Source organism: Ochotona princeps, chromosome 3 (genome assembly GCF_030435755.1).
Source record: "Ochotona princeps isolate mOchPri1 chromosome 3, mOchPri1.hap1, whole genome shotgun sequence".
Taxonomy (NCBI): Eukaryota; Metazoa; Chordata; class Mammalia; order Lagomorpha; family Ochotonidae; genus Ochotona; species Ochotona princeps.
Genome location: NC_080834.1, coordinates 79,489,024 through 79,512,112, shown reverse-complemented (window position 1 = coordinate 79,512,112; position 23,089 = coordinate 79,489,024). Strand labels below are relative to the sequence as shown.

The following is a 23,089-nucleotide window of genomic DNA, read 5'->3' as shown; positions in this document are numbered from 1 at the left end:
TTGATGGTCTTTATTGAAAATGTTTTAAATTAAAATGTTTGAAACAAGTATTGAATTTAAAAATGTTCTAGAACTATATTTTCCCTTTAATGTGTCACTCCATGGAATAACAACTATGCTACTCCCAAGATACATAGGAAATCTTAATTACTTGAGTCTTGAATTAGTCACAATCTCCAAAGTCTTTCAACAACATTCAGTGTTTATGTTCCAACGTGGGAAAGTTCAGGGAAATTGGGGACAAGCAGTGGCAAGGCAACGTGAACACATCTAGGGCCAGCATGGCACCATGTTTCAAGAGCCAATGCCAACTACTCCTCATCAGAGAGGCAGCAAAGCTCCTAAAGCAACCGACATCTCAGGCCAGGACACCCTTCCAGTCAGTCCTTGATTCTCTTGGCGCCTTACACCTAGTAGAAAGTTAAAATAAGGAAAAATTTGTTTAGTGCAAAGGTTAACTGTTGGGACTTAATCAAGGTGATTTGACTTTAAACTGGAAACAGAGTAGTGACAAGCTCTTTGGCAAACTACTCAACCTTTCAGAAATTTCTTGTAAGCCATCTGGCAGGATACTCAGCCTTCCTAAAACCCAGTTCTCAATAGAGGAATAGTAATATCAACACTTCCCAGCAATGTTCTGAGGGTCAATGAGAAATGTATAAAAAGCATTGAATAAAAATGCCACTGAAAATGCTCCACAGAAGGCAGTGGTTACTTTTCTTACAGTTAGCATAGCCTTGAAAGTCCCTACTTATATCATTTAAAGAAACAGAAAATCTTCATGTTGGGTATTAATGAAGAATAGCTCCTTTTTTGGACTCTGCATTTAGTTCAAGTGCTCTTAGAACAATGAATCCAGATGGAATACAGAAAAAATATTTTTTTCCAATAAAAAAAATCTCTACAACATTTTTGATACCATGGAAATTTAATACTTTAACAGACTCATTACCATGCACAGAAGGCCATATGCAGTAATTTTTTAAATTAAAAATATTTATTGCCATAATCTGACTTACTACATGAAAAGAAAGAAACTTACTTCTCAAAGGTTTTAATAAGAAAAAGACCCAGGAAACTGACAATGTTGAATGGAACTTTCAGTGTTCTGGACATCAAGGAAACTCATGAATGTTGTGTGGTTCCTGAGATACTTACTGATGCTCCTCCAACAATGGGTTTGGCATTGAATAGGAATATGAACACATGAACTACTCTAATCTAATGCATTTCAAAACAGTCAAGTCCTTAAAAACAGAAACTGGACCTTTGCTGTTCATGAACGAATTATAGCAATGCCATGAATATTTGAAAATCACTGATATTTCTATACTACTGAAGACAGTCATACAGATGAACTCCCATCACATAAAAATACAGTAACCACATAATTAGAAAGAAAGCTCAGTAATGCCCACTAAATTTTGCATAGCAAAATACAGTATAAAACAAAAGGAGTCAGGATCCGGTGCAATGGCTCAATAGCCAAATCCTCACCTTGCAAGTGCAGGATCCCATATGGATGCCAGTTCATGTCCTAGCTACTCCACTTCCCATCCAGCTCCCACTTGTGGTCTGAGAAAGCAGTAGAGGATGGCCCAAAGGCTTAGGACCCTGTACTGTGTGGGACACCTGGAGGAAGCTCCTGGCTCCTGGTTTCAGATTGGCTCAGCTCTGGCCCTGTTATGGCCATTTGGTGAGTGAACCAATGGATGGAATATCATTCTGTCTCTCCTTCTCTGTGTAAATCTGATCTGCCTTTCCAATAAAAATAAATGAATCTTTAAAAAAAAGAGAAATGCAATAAGAAAATAAAAATGTCTTCAAAACATCAACAAAAATGTCACTCCTTCAGTAAGATCCAAACCAAATCATAGAATCAGAGACAAACTAAGAAGGAACCCCTACCTCTCTCAGATCTTCTGATGCCAATTGACGAACTACTCCAAAATCTATAGGCCAAAGCTGTTCAGGCTCTCCAGCATTAATCCTGGAGCCTGATGCCCGACACTGCTGCATGTCTCTGATGACTAAACAAAGATGACAAATGAGGCTAGAATTCTAGCTACCACTTTTTTTGTTTCTCAAATTTTAAAGTTGGACAACATTTCAGAAATTCATTTAGTCTTATCCACTATGATTTATTCCATGAAGAAGTTGAGTGATTTCTCCAGGAAACCACATTATGACTGAATGAATTGCTACACCAGTATTGCTTCTAAGTGAACATAGTATGAATAAATTTCTAAGTGACAGGGCTACTGTGATTATCGGGCTATTAGTGAGCCTGCTGGGCAACTGCACAGAAAATCAGACAAGGTGATCAAAGGAAGGAGTACTGTCTGGGTTGGGTGACTAGAGGAGCAATGTTTGAGCCCCACATTCCAGGGAGATATGAAGGTGGTTAAGTCACAAGAAGTATTTCTGGTCAACTATACCATCAGGGCAGCATGGCAGACAAAAACATCCAAAGGAGCCCTTGTGAATATGAGAGTCAAAATACAGAAAACCCTCAAGTCAGCTAGATTGCTTCTCCAGTCAACAGGCATGTGTCTATCGAGGTTATGCTGCTTCTGCCCAGTTCTCTCCCCTCAGGACCCAAGTCCAACTCAGTGGTCCAAGCCGTCCTCTCACATTTACAGCTTCTGTCTAAGCGAACCTCTGTTGACTAAAGCATCAGCTTAGAGATTTTAAAGGCTCTACTTCTTTCTTATCAATCTAGGTCAATCCTGATCAATTCAAGCTATGTCTTTTCTTCTTTTGCAAAGCCCTCTTAAGAAAAAGATTTGCTTATTTATTTGAAAGACAGAGTTATACAGGCAGAGAGAGAAAGGGAGAGATCTTCCAGTCACTTTCTGAATGACTGTAACAGCAAGAGCTAGGCTGATCTGAAGCCAGGAGCCAGAAGCTTCTTCTGGGTGTCCAACATTGGTGCAGGAGCCCAAACACTTCCACTGCTTTCCCAGGTATATTAGCTGGGAGCTAGCTGGGAAGAGGAGCAGCCAGGATTTGGAACAACACCCATATAAGATGCTGGTGCTGCAGGTGGCTACTGTACCTGCTATGCCATAACACCAATCCACAAAATAGGTCCTTAGAAGACATCTCTTTAATCTTATGTGGACACATCAAATGTGGTTCAGATGCTCTTCATTTCAACAAGTCTTAGTCTCATAGATGAATGGTTAAAACTAAAACAATTTCTTCACTTCTTCCCATGCTGTAATGGTGCTACAGGCTTCACGTGAAGAGTCAGATTTGTATTTCTGAGGTTTCAAGGAGCTTGCCTACAGATGAGCTCTTTCAATTGTCCCAGTTTATCGCTTCTTAGTGCTTCACGGATGGACTGGAAAAATCCAAAATAGTGTTCAAAGTTGTGCATCATAAGCAAGACTCCAGCTAGCAGCTCATTGGTCACTAGTAGATGGTGGATGTATGCACGGGTGTGGTTCTTACAGCAGTAACAGGAACATCCTCTCACTAGTGGGTTAAAGTCCTCCTGGTACCTTAGAAAGAAAGTCACAGAGTCATTCCAGAAAGTGAAGTATCCAAGAAATCCACAATCCAAGTTAGCTAGTGTGCTGATGAGAGTATCAGCAGCTGAGAATATCATTGGTAAGGCATCAGCAATGGCGAATGGCTTAAGCTGGGAATGTGGTTAAAACATAGCAAAGAATATCGCAAGTTAGGGAGATGCAGGGGTTTTCCTCTGATGGACACAGCCTTCAAGATGGTGGCTTACGAAACCCACATGGTCACTTACTCACGTTAGGCATTATTAGTCACATTAGAAAGGCACACAATCTTAGAAAATATTACTCTGGTGAAGGGCATTTTGTTCCCACTCACCACCAGAACTATCAAAAGATGTGGTATGACCGTTTTCTATAGATCTTTCCAAATTTTCAAGGGCACTTCCACCTACAAGGCCTCACTGAATCTTTGTCTCCACTCTTGGACAGTCATTTGTATTGTTGCTTTCCGGATGAAGATTCAGAGGGAGCACTCTGGAGCTACTCTGCCTTACATATGAGTCCTGGCTCTACAGTCACTCGGGCAAGCAACTTAACTTCCCTCCGTGCTTTTGTTTCCCAGATATTTACACTGCCAAACTCAGAGTCGCTGTGAAGATTAAATGACTTAATAGAGCAAGACAGTTCGAATGCTGCTGGCCACATGTGTAAGCACTATATAGGCATTATCTTTCATCAGTTAACAACTCAAAGTTAAGGGACTTCACAAGATCAAAGTCAAGAATGGAGCTAGAATGTGTTTTCAAGTTTGCAAAACTTCAAGTCCAGTGCTAATAAAGCCAATATAACTTCTAACTGAATCTTCAATGTAAAGGGAGTTTTAGTAATAACCATTAATATCACCCTAACAATATAAGAGAAATTAATCTCTGGTTATTTTTAATGTGTAACAAATTAAATGAGGTAGATATTACCATTTCAGTCCTACAATCAAGAAGCTCCAACAGTATGGGTAAGAGAGGTCAGAGTTGTGGCATAGCAACTAAAGCCACGACCTGTGATGCTATTATCCCATATGGGTGCTGGTTCAAATCCTGGCTGCTTCCTACCTGATCCAACTCCCTGCTAATGTTCCTGGCAAAACAGCAGAAGTTGGCCCAAAGGCTTGGGTCCCTGCCATCCACGTGGGAAGAAGCTCCTAGATACTAGCCAGCCCCTCTCTAGCTGTTGCAGCCATTTGGGGAGTGAACTAGTGGATGGAGATATCTCTGTTTCTCTCTTTAACCCTGCTTTTCAAATAAATAACCTTAAATACGTATAGACAGATAGATAAGAAATGGGATTTTCACACTTTAATCAGTTTTCAAGTCTGCACAATCACTAGCAGACATAAACAAGTGAAAATCTGCAGCATGTCTCTCCAAGATGCCCAAACACATCCAGTGCTACAGTGAGAGCGCGCACAGCACAGGATACCACTTGCAGGTTGACTGATCACCATCCCTTGTGGCCAAAAACAAAATTACAACAGATCTTCGCTCCCTCTTCATAGAAGCAAATCGTTTATTTAAGACTTATAACCAGAATATAGCCAAGATGACTCACAATTTTAAAACTTTGTTGTGTTTTATCTTGAAATCCTTATTTCATTGTCATTATTTAAAGCAATAAGAATGAGTAAAAGAAACTGAACAATGCATTCAACCTTCTCTGACAGCTTTTCTAAAGTAATAGTTATCTTGTCTGTTTTCTGACAAAACAAAGTAAACAAACTCATCTGCAGAAAAAATAAGAGTTTTTCTGGAACCAAATTTAAGAAGACCGAACTAATATTCAACTATAAATATTTTATGAAGCTATAAACCTAAAAGGGAACAGTTATATAAGCCTGGAAAACAGACTGAAATTGAAAAATCAGAAATCAAAATCTAAGCTTAAAAAAAATTCTTACTTTTTTTCCTTCAGGTTAATTTCAAATGATGTCATTTCTTGGTTGCAATTACTTGTTTTAATTTTCTTTGTTTGGTCCACATATTTTATGTCTACTTGAATCCCATTCTGCTGTAACACTGAAGAACAAACCATAAAAAGTCTTGAATAAAGATCAGATAATAAACAGCCATTGCAAGAATTTTATTTTAGCTATTATTCCATGGTCTTTGACTCTATAATCTCAGTATTGAGATTTTATCATAAAGAAATCACACAAGAAAAATCGCAATATGATCCAAAATAATCAATTATATATTACCTACAGCAAAACAATTTAGAAATTTAAAAAGTCCCTAAGCCAATTAAAGCTATTAGCATGTAACTCATTAACTTGCCATCAAGGATAATTTTAAAATGATGTGTGTGTTTGTGTTGGGTGTAACTCTGCTTTATCACAAAATATAAGGGCATATCTATATTCTAAACAGATTTAAGTAGTACATGGTTTTAATTTATGTATTCTCTGAAGACTTTAGCATTCTAGGGGACCTAGGCTATCCAGAATTAAAAGGGAACTTCAATTGTTCCTTTGAACTTTTTGCCCTAAAGAGTAAGTAAAATAGCTGCAAAACAATCCCCCAGCGACTCTACACAAAGCCCTTTACCATTAAGCAGGGGCAAGCAGACATTATTCATCAAGGGAAATGCACAATAATCTCATTTTTGGCTAACAAGAATGGGCAGATGATCCTGATAAGGTAACTTTTGTCAAGGTCAAGGGCAGAAGAGAAGTGACCTGGTTTGTTTTTATGAATTTCTGTACTGATGTGGGAAGCCATAATAAAGCCCTGATATTTTGAAACACTCCTGCCATTTCATGGGGTAATCATTATTAGTTTGGAGTTTTCGTTATTTGTCAAAGGGCTTACGTATAAAACCACACGCAAATAGTCAATAACACTTTAATAAAAATGTTCAGAGTGGGGCCGGTGCTGTGCCATAGTGGGTTAAGACTCCATCCATAGCACTGGCATACCATATGGTCAACAGTTAAAGTCCTAATTGCTTCATTTCTAATCCTGCTCCCTGGTAATGATCTGGGAAAGCAGTAGAAGACAATCAGAGTGTTTGGGCCTCTGCATCCATGTGGAAGACCCGGATGAAGCTCCTGACTCCTTGCGTTGGCCTGGCTCTGACTTGGCCTGGCTCAGCCCTGGCCATTGCAACCACTTGGGGAGTGAACCAGCAGTTGGGACATCTCTTTTTCTGCCTCCTCCTCTCTGTAAATCTGCCTTTCAAATAAACAAATAAATCTTTTAAAAAAGTGTTCAACTAATTCAATTTCCTGAATCATGAAAATACTGGGATTTCTCTGACCAAAAACTGATCTTGTTCATTACAGAGAACTCAGTATCAGATTCTTTTCTGAATTCTGCATATTCATGATATTGAATGACTAACAATCCCCTCTGGTGGAAAAAATTTAGTTTGTAAATGAAGTCATGAAAATTTATGGTGTTAATAGTATACCTATCCACACAGATTACGCTCTGTCCTATCTAAAAGCATAGTAAAAGTTGTCTCCTTTACATAAGAATTCACTCACCATGATTTGTTTTCAGAAGTAACCCAATTTAGATTAATGGCTTAAGTTGCTTTACAAAAATATAACATCTCCTAGGTGAAATTATCATCATTTATGGAGAATAAAATGACCCTTTTAAAGAAGTCTTGAGGGAGCAGCTACTTGGCCTCATGGGGTGCTATCTGGGATGCCTGCACCCCGTAGCACAGTGCCCGGGTTCAGATCCTGGCTCTGCTCTGATTGCCGCATTCTAATGTGTTCCCTGGGAGGAAGCAGGCGATGCCTGAAGGACTTGGCTCCCAGCCATCACGTGGGAGACCTACATTGAGTTCCTGGCTCCTGGCCCAGTCCTGCAGCTAGCCTATGGGGGATCTCTGTCTTTGTCTCTCTCTGCCTGGCCAAATAAGTAAATGAAATTAAGATAGTTATCTTGGCCCTATTCAAATGTAAGATAGGCTGTGGTAAAGGAAGAATTCACAGGGCAGCAAGAAAAGAACCAAAAAAGGCCCATCTCTGAAGCAACAGGGATGAATGACATGCAAAACTCTTTTCAAGAATTGCTTTGGGCCCAGTACAACAGCCTAGTGGCTAAATCCTTGCCTTGCACACACAGGGATCCCATAAGGGCACTGGTTCATGTCTGGGCTGCTCCACTTTCCTTTCAGCTCCCTGCCTGTGGCCTTGGGAAAGCAGTCAAAGATGGTCCAAAGCCTTGGGACCTGCACCTGCGTGGGAGACCTGGAAGACGCTCCTGGCTCCTGGCTTCTGATATGCTCAACTCTGGCCATTGCAGCCACTTGGGGAGTGAACCAGTAGACAGAAGATATTTCTTTCGGTCTCTCCTCTCTGTACATCTGCCTTTCCAATTAAAAAAAAAAATCGCTCCAAGGGAACTCAGCCTAAGTCTGCACCCCCACTCTCTTTCCCTCTGTCTGTTAAATATTAGACTCTAAAACTGATTTGCTTGACTTCTAAACAATAAAAGAAAAAGGCAGGACTTCAAAGCAACATTAGCAGAGGAAAAGAGTTTTCACATCCCAGTGTGTTAAAAAAAAAAAAGCTTAAAAAAGGCCAAAAGTAAATACTAGGATCAGAGAACGGTAAGTCTTCCTGTATTTTAAGACCATGCAGTTCAATAAAGCATACAAGAACTCTTTTGTGAAAAATGAATTAACTTTTACCAAACAGTTCAAAGGGTTTCTCAGATTTTCATCACAATTCATTCTGAATGTTTGTTTTTCAGGTTCACAGAAGAGGTTTTGTTTTCCTTGGTTCTGCTCACTATAAAACCCATCCTAATATTGATGAAATACATGGATAGCATTAAGTATCTGGTTTTGTGTGCCAACATGCCAGGGAGTATGGATAAGAAACCAAGTTGTAGTTCTTTAAAAGACTGGCTGTATATAATGTACATATTTCTATCTTGTGACTCAAGTTAAGCATTAACAGGAAACACATGACACTTTAGGGTAAAATCTACTCCAAAAAACGTACATGTTTCTTCAGGATTTGGCTCGTAATCAAAGCTGAAAGTTAAGGCACAGCCCCGCTCCGTCACCTGATAAGGAAAAAAGCTCTCAAATAAGTCCACTCCTCTTTCAATACACTCGAGCACCTCATCTGGCCGACTAACCCCAGAGATGAGCCTACAAAATCAAAAACAGTAACAGTGATAAGAGGATCCTGCTGGGTTTGAAATCAGAGAGTTTGTCCAATGAACAGGACACTAAAAATAATAACAATAATAAAGACAAAAATCATGGTTAATATGGTACACAATGGACAGCAAGGTATGTTAAAACATGGAGTGTGGAGGGACACAGCCCTGGGTCCTGGCTCTGCTATTTATTTACTAGCTGGGTTAATTTGAGAACATTTCTTAACTTCTCTGAAAATTTTTCCTTCACTTTAAAAACAACAGCAATACTATACAATGCCATAAAATAATTGCGAGGATTAATGACATACTGGAGGGCTGGTGTTGGTGGCACAACAGGTTAAGCTGCTGACTGTCATGCTAGAATCCTGTAAAGGAGCACAAACTCAAGTTCTACCTGCTCCACTTTCTATCCAGCTCTTTGGTTAACACTCCTAGGAAATCAGCAGTGGACGGCTCTGATGCCTGGGCTCCTACCTGCATGTCGGAGACCCACATCGAGTTTCAGGACCCTGGCTTCAGCCTGGCCCAGATGTGGCAGTTGCAGGCATTTGGGGAATGAACCAGCAGACACAAGATCCCCCTTTTCCTTTCTCTCTCTTTGTCATTCTCTGCCTTTCAAATAAATAAATGGATCTTTAAATAAATCTTAAAAAGAAAAACACACCAAAATTTCCAAATTCCTCATAGGTTCGTTCACACAGCAATCTTGGCTCTCTGAATTACAACTCTAGTCATAGGATCTAGGAATGCAGTTGGCTTTCTTTGTATTTTTCCACTACAAAGAAAGCCAACTGCACTGTGGGAAGAGGTGGTGTTTTCCAAGACAAAGGATGAGGACAGCATTCTGAGGATGTTAGTTATGCTGAACCAGCTCCTGCTCCTAAAGGACGATGCAGAGATGCGGCTCAGTAGGCTGGCTTGGCCGATTTTGTATATTTACTTTTCTACCCAACAGCCCTTTTCATGAATTGGCAGAGAGCTTTCAGGCTTCCTGATTTCTAAGACGTCAAAAAAAAAAAAAAAAAAAAAAAGAAAGAAAGCTTATGTAATATTGAAGCAGAACCTTTAAATAGATGCTAGTTTTCCTACTACAGTTTCTTTCAAGTAATACAGTGCTTGAGAAGTCCTCTCCCACTGAAGCTTGGCATTTCTACATACTAACACAAAGAAAAACAATCCTAGCTTTCAAATTCAGCAACAGACATCTGTGAACACTTAACGCAAAGGAGTCCAGAAAATGACTAGAAACATGAGGACACTTGAGAAACTTCCTGGAAAACAGAATTAACAGCAAAGCTTATTTTGTTACAAAAATGTTTTGAAATCAATGCAGCTTTTTCACAATAGGCATTATCATGAATTTTTTGAAGGTCTCTCATATGTACAGATCTCAAAATTATTTTGCAACAAGATAAACTTATCTCTCAATTTCATTTTCCCGTGAACTTTCTGAGGCACCCCAGTATCATTACCAAATTATTATCTGCATTAGAATGAAACAAGCATAGAAGGGGGACCAAACAATACAACAAAGCCAGTTAAAATTAGGAGAAGAAAGGTTGACTGGGGTCATGAAAATATCTTGTTTTTGATGTTTATACAAGCATATACATGTATCATAATTCATTAAGATTTAAGTACTTCTGGGCCTGATGCGGTAGCCTAGCAGCTGAAGTCCTCGCCTTGAACGCACCGGGATCCCATATGGGCCCTGCTTCCCATCCAGCTGCCTGCTTGTGGCCCGGGAAAGCAGCTGACAACGGCCCAAGGCCTTGGGACTCTGCACCTGTGTGGGAGACCGGAAGAGCTGGCTCCTGATCAGTGCAGCACCAGCCCGTTGCAGTCACTTGGGGAGTGAATCAGTGGACGGAAGATCTTCCTCTCTGTCTCTCCTCTCTGTATATCTGACTTTGCAATAAATAAATAAATCTTATTAAAAAATAAAAAATATTATAAATCTTATATAAAAATAAATAAATCTTATAAAAAAAGATTTAAGTACTTCAGTCTAGCTTACACCTAGACTTTTTTTTTTTTTGCTGTTATTTAAGTTCTGCACTAGTTTTTAATAGAGTTGGTACAGTTCATAACTGCAACTGTAGGAACATGATGATACTCTCTTTCCCTCCACCTCCTTCCTTCCCTATACCTGGATTTTCTAAACAGTGCTAGGTTACACATAGGCAGGATCTTCAAAAAGTTCCTGGAAATACACAGTTTATGCATAGATTGTAAACCTTTTTCACCAAAATAAATTTATCTTTCAATTTCATTTTCCACAAACTTTTGAAGTAACTTTGTATTACATTATCCAACAGGCCTAAAGCAGTAGAAATTACAGGAACATCCATGAATATTCACTCCAAGTAGTTTAAAAAAAACAAGGACAATTGGCACCTAATCTGTATCAGCTGCTCTGAAATTCACAGCTCTTCTCTTGCCAGTTTACAGTACACTTTGTGATTTGGAGAAATGTAAGGATCCACCCAATTTTTGTTTTCAGTCCTCTCAATTTTAAAACGGGATACCACTTACTACCTGTCTCAAATACAGGCACTTCGTACAGGTTCTTTCTAGTAGGGCCCATCTTCATTTGAGTAGGCACTCTAGATACGTCCTCAGTTTAAACTAGAGTTCCACATGACTTTATATTTGCCCTCAGGTTTAATGAGCAAAGAACTGTATTTGTATTTGACACAAGAACAAGACAGAATCATGTGCCACTTGCCATCACTGGTGAGGATCAAATGAAATAAACCATGTGGCAATTATCCTGTGCTTTACAAACTGGAATTGTGGGCAGGACATGATGGCAACTCCTCTCCCAAGTCTGCATTAGCCCACACAGCCTAGAAAGGACGTGACCGCAATATCAAAGCGGCATGCCCACGTGCATATAGACTTTTTGTAACACACTGTTGGTCAGTACTGCTACCCCTTGTCCCAGGAAGTTGCCCTGCATTCTGAGCACTAGCCTGGGTTTGTTGTCCGGCAGCTCAGCAGTGACGGATGACAGCAGGTGCAATCTTGTCTCCAGGGTGGCTGGATTCCCTTGAAAGCCATCCAGAAGGAAGCCACCCACAGGCCGTTTGGCTGTCTCTCTTGCCGACCTCAGCCTTTCCTCCAAAACATCTCCACCTTCAATCACCCCGATGATCAGACTTTTCTGAAGAACCTGAAGTAAGAAAGCACTGAATGTTTTCAACCACTTTTAGCAATACAGACCTTTGACTGGATGAACCACACATGGGAGCCCAATGGACAGAGATGCCTGAGGAGTGACTGCAGTGAATTCTGAAAGGGGAACAATGCTCCCTCCTTCCTGACAGCCTTTATAGCTGCAAGGACACACTTTGAAAACACCAAAGAGGCATGAAAAGACTAAGAAAGTCTGGGGCAGTCAACAGCTGCTGTCATGTCCCGGCTCAGATTAAAGTAAACATACACATGAGGGAAAGGAGAAGTTTAATGTGTTTAAATGACCATGCAGGCCTACCTTAGGAACTTAGAAACCACTTAGTTGAGACAACTGGCTAACCATGTGGAATAAAGTCCGTTACTGCACATTACCCTTCATGGACCTAGTAATTGTTACAAGAATCAGAAGAACATATTGACTATATTCTTGGAGTAAGGAATGCCATCCTAGGCAAACTAGAAGCTACAGGAAAAGATTAGTATATTTAAAACACTAAAACTTTCCAGTAAAATCGATCGTAAATAAAGGCAAAGGAGAAATTACTCTCTGGAGAACAGATAAACTATCTTTGCCATAAAAGAAGCTCCAACAAACTCTAAGAAAATGACAACCCCACAGAAGTCTAGGTAGAAAATGTGAATATAAAATTCAGAAACATAAATACGAATGCTTGATACACATGTAATGCTACTAAACCTCACCAGTAAGGGAATGCAAACTGTAAATAATCAGATACTATTTTTTAGCCATTAAGATAAGAAAGTTAAAACAACATAGTGGAGGTGAAAGTGTAAGGGAAATGGCACTTACATATCCTGATAACCAAACAGAATAACAATTTGTTCAGGCTTTTAGTAGAGTAAGCAGATAATGCTTACCAAAATGTCAATGCTTTTATCTTTAGATGCTAAAATTTCACTTCCAACAATCTTGCCTACAAAAATATTCATTCATTCCTTTGTGTCACAGTATATTTACAGATGTATTTAGAATCATAAGAAACTGGAAACAACCTAAACATCCACCATTAGATGCTTAAATAAATTATGACATATTCAAACTATGGCTTCTTTTTAGCTATTTTTAAAAGAACAGAGTATATAGTAATATATGCATTGACAGAAAAAGAATTTTAAGATATTCTTAAGCAAAAACAAAATTGCTCAACATATGATCATATTACAGGCATGCATTATCAACACACTTTTACATAGACATGACTGAAAAAAGTTAAAGTTTGCAAGGATATACACAAATCATTAGTGGCTCGCTGGTAGAACAGAGGCTATTGGGAGAAGCCTGAATGCTGTGGAGAGGGAATTTCAGTCTTTGGTTTAAGCAGGAAGGGCACAATTAGACCATTCCTTTAGAAAGGGATACTTTGGTTGCTATGCAGAGATAAATTAAGGGTGAATACGGCTAACATCTGGAGTAGTAAAAAACTTTAATAATCTGGGCAACAGGGGCAAGATGATGTGCACCAAGGCAGTGGTAGTGGGTAAAAAGAGCAAAGGTAACACTGAACCTTCACTGGGAGGTAGGATGCACACATCCAACTGGGGAGGAGGGTAAAGACTGGAATGATGCCTGAGTTCCATCTGGGAAACACAGGGAGATGATCCTAAGAGCAAAGACCTAAGGGAATAAGGAAGATGAGACAGTGTAATTCTGCCCTGTGCATTCTGAGTCTGAGGTTTTAGTGGGAGAGACAAATAACAATGTAAATCCAGTCACTGAAGATGTGGACTTCAAAAGTATGGGCATTAGTGATACAATGAGATTTGACCAGAATGGTAGATGCTTGCTGTGATGCTATCACACCACTCCTGTCTCCATGCAGATCTAGCTATTACAGAATGCTCTTCTGTTGATCCTGGGAGCAGCTTCAAGCACCTCGGATGAAACTTGTGTGCTATTTCCTTTCCTGGCAATATGTGAAGAGCAAATAAGAGGATTCAGCAAATAAGATGGGGAAGGAATTAAGGGAAAAGGAAAAGATGTATGCAGTAGCAGACTTGTTACACAGGCTGTGATTAGCACCGCCTATCTCGGAAACTCCCTTGCATGAATGGAAATATGATCATTTATACATTTAGACAATTTATTATCTAAAATGCAACAGTTAACAATAAAGGGAGGCTGCATTAATAATCATATCAAGACAACCATGTAAGTGTAAGGGATACAGAGAGGGACCCCAGCACTTGACCAATACACAGGAGGAAGAAAAAATGGTGAAGCTGATTGCAATGACATCACAGAGGAATGACGTTAGGCTAACCTGTCCTAATTATCATCTTTACTATATTCCCTGACCTGCCTTCTACTTAATTCAAATGTTATTAGTCTTATAGGAATACAGACACTCAGCAACATCTCCATACCAAACTCCTCCTGCAGATGTGCATTTTACTAAGAATGACAAGTGTTTCTTCTAATTATGACACATATATTAGCTTCATTAGATAAATTATATTTTTATTGATAAACTTTGTTGCACCTGTGTTGTGGTGTACTACATTAAGCCATCACCTACAATACTGACTTCCCATATGGGCATAGGTTTGAGTCCTGGCTGCTCTGCTTCCAATCCATCTCCCTGCTAAAGTGCCTGGTAAAGCAGCATAAGATAACCTAAATGCTTGGGCCTCTACCACCACATGGGAGACCTGGATGAAGTTCTTGGCTTTTGGCTTCAATCTAGCTCAGCCCCAGCAGTTGAGGCCATCTGGGGAGTGATTTAGCAGATGGAAAGGTCCCTCATTCTGTGTATCTCCCTCTCTCTATAACTCTGCCTTTCAAATAATCTTTTAAAAATATTTAAAATAAACGTTGTGATAGTGTGACTTTATCTGTGCTTAGGATTATTCTATACGAATGATTTCAGACAGTGAAATTCTCCTCCTCTGCTCACTATGTTTGCTCCCTTAACTCCTCAGCTCTCTTTTAATGTGTCCTTCTCCAACCTCAGCAATTTAAGTTCCATTATTTACAACTACAGTGTGATCTTTCCTCCACCACAACCATTCACCATCTGCAAACATTTACTGAGAGCTTAGTATATGTGTCAGGGATTCTGTCACACGATGAAGAAAAAAAAAAGACACAGAAACTGAACTTAAGGAGGTCATATTTTGAGACAAATGCATAAAAAAATCACTGCAAAACAATGTGAAAGGAGGTATAATACAACCATTTACAAATTGAAGCGGTAGCAAAAGATGACTACGACTTTCTGGAACTGTCAGGGACCAGTTTCATAGAATGATGAGTGGAATGAAATAAATTCAATCTGGAAACAGGAGAAGACACATGGCTGGGGTAAGCACAGAAGAAACAATCCAGAAGAAAGTCTATAAGGTGCACTGGAATGAAACAGGCTCAAGGAACTGCAAATAACTCAGGAGCTCAGCTTGCGGCCACACGAGGAAGTAGCAGCTCACAGTAAGCTGGAGGCACAGATGGAGTAAATGGATCAGTACATTCTTAAAGGGAAGGGGACAATGGGTTCATAGTCACACCTGCAAACTCTTAGATAGCAGGACTATTGATGAATTGCACACAAATAAAAATGGAATCCGGAAGAACAATTTACAAGTCACTGTCTGCACAAGAGATGATGACGCTCCAAGCTGAGGCAGTAACAAGAGAGTAGGCATGCTCAGCACAGCGAGATATGGAACCCAGGAACAGTGAACAATCGGATGGATATTAAGGATGGGTGACAGGCATCTAGCAAAGCTCAAGCTTCTGGCCTGAGGAAGCTGGTGGATATCACAAACTGAGATAAAATAATGAGGGAGAGAAAAGGAAGCACAGCTTGGAAGAAATTGAGATAATGAGTCCAATAACCTCCGAGTGTGAGGACTACAACCTACCTAGAGCCCAGCAGTTATGTAATTGGAGTGAACTTGCTAGTTTTGGAATTATTCAGCAATTAACATGGAGGGAAGGTTGCCCAGGGAAGTACACAGAGGGTGATGAAAGCCTAAGTTTGAACCTTACAGAATCAGTAAAAGAGACAGTGGGAAAAACTATGAAAAAGTAAAATACTAAAAACTAAGACGTGAGGCTGGCACTGTGGCACAGTCATCCAAGCTGCTTCCTGCAGGACTGGCATCCCTTATCAGAGTGTCAATTTCTAGTGTGGCTGTCCTGCTTCCGTGCAGATCCCTGCTAATGTGCCTTGGAAGACAGCGTAACTCACATGGGAGACCTGGATGGAGTACCAGGCTCCTGGCTTCAGCCTGGTAGTAGTAGCCATTTGAGGAGTGAACAGGCAGAGGTAGATGGAAGATGTCTCTTTCACTCTGCCTCTCAAATAAATAAATCTTAACAAAAACAAAACAAAGTGTGAGGAAAAGAGATGCAGGAGTGAGAGAAAAGCTGTTTTCATAGAGGGTGAAGAAGGCAAGTGTTGAGAGAGTGGATGGCATGGCAGGCCTACCTCTGACTTTTCCTGCAGTCGCAGGCAGCTATCCAGAAACAGAAGGGATCGGTCAACAGACTTCCTGGTCCTTTTCAAGGAAGTGACCTCTTCACAGGTTGCTTCTCCATCGGAGAGACACTGGAACCAATCTGGTTGAAGGGCCTCCTGGATTGCCATGAACTTGGCAGCAGTCATTTCCACTCGTCCTCCAACACCCCACACAGACACTGACTGTCACAGAGGAAGACAATAAGGACTCAGCAGGAATAAAACACAAATAAAGTAATAAAATGATAAAACAGTAATTTGTCTTTACAACTGGACAGATGGTAATAATTCAATGGCCTAGATATGGCCAGTGAAATAATTCAAATAAATTTCTAATTCTCTACAGAATTTCTAACTCACAGAGCATCCTTCGGGGATGTCAACCTCTCAGCCAGTGGCAAGCATTCTTTGTTACACTGTCCTCCAATAATCTTCTATTCTCCCCTATTTCTATCATCCTACCCTACCCGGTGTTCCTGAATAAATCACATGCTTTAATTCTTCTCTGCTTTCATGCACACTGTTCCTTTTAACTGAAATACTCTCCTACTTCTTTGCCTGGCAAATGCGTTATACAATCTTTAAGACACTGAGTTCATATGTCACCAACTCTTAATATGCTATTTAAACCTTCCCAGGCAATCTTTCACTCCTCCAAGCTCTTACAGCAATTTGTACTTACTGCTTTTATCAAAAAGATAGCACTCATAACACCATTGCACATAAAGATACTTCAAAATATCCACAGAAAATGGGATTAAAAGGCAATTTATTTTCATACTTACCTGGCAGGGGAGAAAAGGCAATTTATTTTGAGGCAAAAAAAAAAATTTCTGACATCCATATATATGAGGGGTTTTCAAGAAGTTCGTGGAAAGGTATGAATTTAAGTTGGCTAAGTAAGACACTAAAGACACCTGTGTCCCGCACTGGACTATCCAGATTCAATGCCCAGTTCTACTCCTTACTCTTCATTCTTGCTGCTACAGACCTGGGAGATAAAGATCAGGGCTTGAGTAATTGAGTTCCTGCCATCACACAGAAAAACTGGATTGAGTTCCTAATTCCTAGCTTTGACCCCCACTTGGAGCTACCGCAGCTATAAGGGAAATTAATCAGTGCAAGCAAGCTCTGTTGGCCTGTTTCTCTGCCTTAAAAATAAACAAAAGAAACTCATGTCTCAAAAAAGTTCATAAAAGTGTGTATTATGAAAAAGAAACTATGCATGAATTTAAAATGTCACCCCCAAATGGACATCTTTAAATTTCATTTTCCACGAACATTTTGTAATACTCTCTTATTTATCTGACTGTAAATGCTCATGCTTGATTCCAGTCTTGGGTACCACACAGTAATACCTAGGAAGTGCTTACAAGATTGAGTTAGACACAGAATTATGTGCAAAAACATAAATACGGCTTAAAATGAGTCCTCTCCTTTACAAACGGGATAGACAAATCAGGTAAAAATATTTTCTTTTGAATTCATTTTACAACATAAAAAGCAGCTTAAAGCAAAATAACCAAAAACAATGTTCTTAGATATAATGAACAGTTACTGCTGATACCAACACGGTGAGGGCAGGGAAAGGTTTTTGTAAAGCAACAACATGACACCGAAGCCTCACAGAAAGGCCATCCTTGGGATAATGCAAATAGGGTCACTTCTCAGATAAAAACTTCCTAATGAAGACTTTTGATTCTGTTCTTCATTAGCTAAAACTTCAGACTATGGACCCAGATTTTGCCAATTCTGTTTTATCAGCAAGCAGTATTATACTGAGGTTCTACTATATATAGTTGTACATGTGATACCCCTCATCAGCAACTTTCCCCACTCTTCTTGAACTTGTTAAAACTGCAAATAAAGCACAGAACCAAAAGACTACTGTTTTCTCCCATCACAGCAATTTCTTTTTTTGGCATGCACATGACCCTCTTCTATCCCCGAATTTTTTTGCAACAATGAAGATGCTGAGGATATTTTTCTTCCCTTAACCTCAATCTTAGGTAGCCCCACTCTCTTACGAACCATCCCATCCCACTTTAATCCCAGAGGCAAAGAGAAGGTATAAAGGAATTAATCCCAGAGAGTGGGATTCCAGTATCCAAGGGAAATTCTAAGGATAAGACTGCAGTCCTGGAGGCCTGTGGGGAAGCACACCTTGTTTGTGACATATCCAGCTGGGCAGGGGCTGACTGGATCATGCAGGGAGCAGTATAACAGTGATTCTGGCATACCTGTAAAAACATACACACACAGTGATGCTTGTATCAACAACTACACTGTGTTAGAGTAGGGAACAGCTTCACAATGTCTAGTGGCAGAACTGTACTCACAGTAAACAGTACCTGCTCTTGGCACTGCAGAACCCCTATCAACATGATACAAGATACTTCTTTCAAACCTACTAATCTAAAAGAATTAAATGCAAAGGTTTGTTTCTAATGATACAGTGAGCTGCTACAAAGGAAAGGGACATCATAGAGTAAAAAGAACAGTGAAAGTACATATTGACATGCTGATCTCACTCAACTTGATTTAAAGGGTGTAATATCAAATATGCTCGTTATCTAGGCAGTACCACGGGACACTAACTTTGGCAAAGAAGAAATAATAAAGCCAAAGATGATCTCATTAACAGTAAATCTTATTCATTATAATCATAGGCCCCTGGGACACAATTATAGGGAAGTCCTGGTGCACTGCAAATGGACCTCGTTGTTGGTACATTTGAGTGTATCAAAATATTGGTTCCTTAGGTTAGTTAGTCAAACAGACAATCATTAAAAAACATAGGGCCCAGTGCAGTAGCCTAGTGGCTCAAGTTCTCGCCCTGCATGCACCAGAATCCTATCTCGGTACAGGTTTGCATCCTGGCAGCTCCACCTTCCTGTCCAGCTTCCTGTTTGTGACCTGGGAAAGCAGTTGAGGACAGCCCAACGCCTTGGGACTCTGCACTCATGTGGGAGATGCAAAAGAAACTCTTGGTTCCTGGCTTCAGATCCACTCAGATCTAACCGTTGTGGCCACTTAGGAGTGAATCATCGGACGGAAGATCTTCTTCTCTGTCTTTCCTTCTCTCTGTATATCTGACTTTGTAATAAAAGATAAATAATAAAAAGAGTGCCAAGTCACATGTGTTTAAATTTCATATGCTATTCCATGTTTTTCCATAAGGAAAAAACAGGAACTGCTAAAAAGAGACAAAACAAATGACACAAGTGAAAAACCTCTGCAGTGTCCCTAGTTATTTTGCATAATTTCAGGTATCACAGTCATCTCTAGAAAGCATATGTTAGCATTTTCACTTAATTGTATGCTTGTTTACTCTAGCGAATTGACTTCAGATCAAGAGGAGTGGTGTATAAACCCTTTCACCTAAACAGAGGGCCCTGTAAAAACCAACAAGTCATTCAGGCAGTTCTCCCAAAAGCAGAGGGGTTGTAACCAACAGAAATAGGATTTTGGTTTGCTGAGTTTCATACATTGAGAAAAAACTTCCGGATAAAATGGTCCACAGAAGATGTGTTTCTTTAGCTGTTACCATTTAAGCTTTCCTACAGATCAGTGGTCACATCTGCATATAAAATCCAGTGTCTGGAACAAAGGATGATACTAAACAATCGGAACATAACTGTACATAAACTCTTCATCCTCTGCTTTCCGTCTAAGGCTCTAGCATGAGACTACGCTGGATCTCAGGTCCTGTGGAAGTTCTCACCTCTGGGCCTTTGCACAGTGACCAGTCTGTCCATATCTGTCTACCACTAAGTCTGTGCCCACTCCTGCTGCTGTTACTACCTGCTCTTTTCTGACCCAGCTAGGATGCTTCCTTACTTCTCTCTTGAGAACATTTTCTTTATTCTGATTGCCTTCCAAATAAACCCAGAGAAAGTTGAGAGCTCCTCTATCTGAGCTATCATGATACACGTGTTTTTCCCTAATCGTGCAACGCAGTCACTACACTGTAACATGATACACCTATTGATCTTTAAACCAGCTAAGCTGTGAGTTCTAGGAGAGCAGCAACTGTTCCTATTCAATTTTTCTTTCTTTCTTTCTTCTTTTTAAAGAACAATTTATTTCCATTAGAAAAGCAGATTTACAGAGAGGAGAGACAAAGATTTTCCATCACTCCCCAGATGGCCATAATGGCCAGATTTGAGCTGATCTGAAGCCAGGAACCAGGAGCTTCTTCCAGGTCTCCCACACTGATGCAGGTTCCCAAGGTTTTGGACCATCTTCTACTACTTTCCCAGGTGATAAGCATGGAGCTGGATTAGAAGTAAAGCAGTAGGGGGCCCGGCGGCGTGGCCTAGCGGCTAAAGTCCTCACTTTGAGCGCACCGGGATCCCATATGGGCGCCGGTTCTAATCCCGGCTGCTCCACTTCCCATCCAGCTCCCTCCCTGCTTGTGGCCTGGGAAAGCAGTCGAGGACGGTCCAAAGCTTTGGGACCCTGTACCCACGTGGGAGACCCGGAAGAGGTTCCTGGTTCCCGGCATCGGATTGGCACGCACCGGCCTGCTGCAGCTCACTTGGGGAGTGAATCATCGGATGGAAGATCTTCCTCTCTGTCTCTCCTCCTCTCTGTATATCTGACTTTGTAATAAAAATAAAATCTTTAAAAAAAAAAAAAAGAAGTAAAGCAGTAGGGACACGAACCAGTGCCCACGTGAGATGCTGCTGCTTGCAGGTAGAAGATTAGCCAATTGAAGTATGGAGCTAGCCTCTCCCTATCCAACTTTGAATCACCAACGCCTGGTTCTTAAGATTCTCAAAAAATGCTTATTAAAATAATGAACAAACAAAGGTGTGAATGAAAAACCAGAGTCAACAGTACCTCCAAACTCCAAATTAACAGAAGACACTAATTACTTAATTTTTACCTATAAACTTTCCAACTCCTTCCTTGTATTCTGCCAAGACTTCATGATGCTCTGCCCTGTAAGCAAAACAGAAGATTTCATCACATAATAACCAATCAATCTGTGGACTCTATTCAACACCTGAACTTCTCTTCTAACCCAAAGAAACTACATGTCAATGAATGTAGTCTTGAACAGCAAAATACATCTAATATCATTCAAGAGTTCCAACTAACTACAGTAGGTTCTTAGTCAAAATAAAGATCTTCAAATTGCAAGTGTTTCTGTGAAAAGAGGAGTTGGCAAAGATCAACTGCTTCAGAACATTTTGATTTTCTGCCCCCTTTTCTCCACTTAAAATCATGGTTATTAACACAAGGCAGACTTATCTGATCACATCATAGGCTTCTCAATTAACCATGAAGTCACTCGGCACCTTACACAGAATGATCTAATGCTTCCATAAAGTGCTAACAGCAAGTCCAACTGCAGAGGCAGAAATAACTTTGACACCGAAGCACAAAAGCACTCAGTTCTCTTAGGGTACTCTCAGCCCTAGTCCTTTAAGAAGCAGTAGCAATGAGGGCAGTATGACACTAGGTTTGGAGGAAAACTGAGGCAGAAATAATACACAAGACTGGCCTGTTGTTTCCATAATTAAGGCCAGATATACAAGATCTGATACTTATTATCTGATATCATTCCGAAAATCTACAAGTTATACACACATACATATATATATATACATATGTGTGTATATATATATATACACGTGTGTGTGTGTGTGTATATATATATATAAAACTTTAAAACAGTCTTTTCTTTTGTTGCATCAAATTAAGATAACTGGGGCTGGTTTCATGGTGCAGTAGGTTAGGCCTCCACCTGCAGCGCCGGCATCTCACATGGGCATTGATTCCTGTCTCTACTTCCTATCCAGCTCTCTGCTTATGGCCTGGGAAAGCAGCAGTGGATGCTCAAGCCCTTGGGATTCTGCACCCACGCGGGAGACTTGGAGGAAGCTCATGGTCCCAGCTCTGGCCACCGTGGCCATTTGTGGGGTAAACCAAAGGATGGAAGATCTTTCCGTCTCTCCTCTCTGTCACGCTGCCTTTTCAATAAAAATAAAATCAATTAAGATAATTAAGCTGCCAGCAAAGTGATCCTTGAATGACTGTTCCAACACTTACAGGGATGACAGTGTAAGCTGAGCCATGGCGGGAACCCCGTGGACATTATGCAGTGTGTGATGCGTGAGGTGAGGAGCAGAGCCGGTCTTGGTGTACAGAAGGCACCCCGGGATATCCATGGTGAGGTCCCCTGTTTTGCCCAGGTTTTGTATTTTCCCTAGGCGACAGCCATTAACTATCTTGGTAAGACTCAGCTTCATCACAATGGATTCCTCTAGGTCCTGGTAAGAAAAGAGCATTCAATTTAGAAGAAGCATCACGACATTCTGCAAAGAAAGCAGCCTGTGGAAAAATTAATGATAGCATGTTTATTAATATTCCCAGACCACAATTTTTCAGAGGAAGAGCATAATGGGCAAAGGCACAAAGAAAAGCTGATACCTTCTCCAGGGTCTCAGAGCCATATGAAGACATCAACTACTTTTCAATTTAGCCATGGAATTTGTTTCCCTGCTGAAAGAAGCCAAACAAAAGGAAGGACAGAAGTAGAAATACTAACCTCCGAAAGAGGCCAGGAAGCCACGGTTCACTCTCAGCCTCGCAAATGTGTACGGTGAAATGTCACAGTGCTTAGGTCATACTGATTACTGACGACACATTTTTTTTCATTCTTTGAGAAATGCTACGCGTATTGTAGTATTTTAACAGTGTGTACAGTGAACAGATTCTATAATAGCATTCTAGTATTTACTAAAATACA

The 23,089-nt window shown here is 40.3% G+C and overlaps 1 protein-coding gene across 1 annotated transcript; it reads right to left on the bottom strand.

Moving 5' to 3' along the window:
- Positions 1 to 2,795: 2,795 nt before the first annotated feature.
- Positions 2,796 to 22,607, bottom strand: QTRT2 (queuine tRNA-ribosyltransferase accessory subunit 2). The gene is made up of 8 exons (XM_058661909.1): positions 22,390 to 22,607; positions 21,221 to 21,276; positions 18,493 to 18,569; positions 16,300 to 16,512; positions 11,629 to 11,828; positions 8,488 to 8,639; positions 5,425 to 5,542; positions 2,796 to 3,506 (listed from the first exon to the last, which is right to left on the bottom strand). The coding sequence occupies exons 1-8, from the start codon at positions 22,587 to 22,589 to the stop codon at positions 3,275 to 3,277; spliced, it is 1,248 nt and encodes a 415-aa protein (XP_058517892.1). The 5' UTR covers positions 22,590 to 22,607; the 3' UTR covers positions 2,796 to 3,274.
- Positions 22,608 to 23,089: the final 482 nt, after the last annotated feature.

Coding starts and splice junctions, on each gene's coding strand:
- QTRT2 (XM_058661909.1), bottom strand. CDS start 22,589: ATGAAGCTGAGTCTTACCAAGATAGTTAATGGCTGTCGCCTAGGGAAA. Junction 8,640..11,628: donor CTGCCGGACAACAAACCCAG/GCTAGTGCTCAG, acceptor TTGATTTTGTAG/GCTCATCTCTGGGGTTAGTC. Junction 5,543..8,487: donor GCCAAATCCTGAAGAAACAT/GTACGTTTTTTG, acceptor TTTGTTCTTCAG/TGTTACAGCAGAATGGGATT.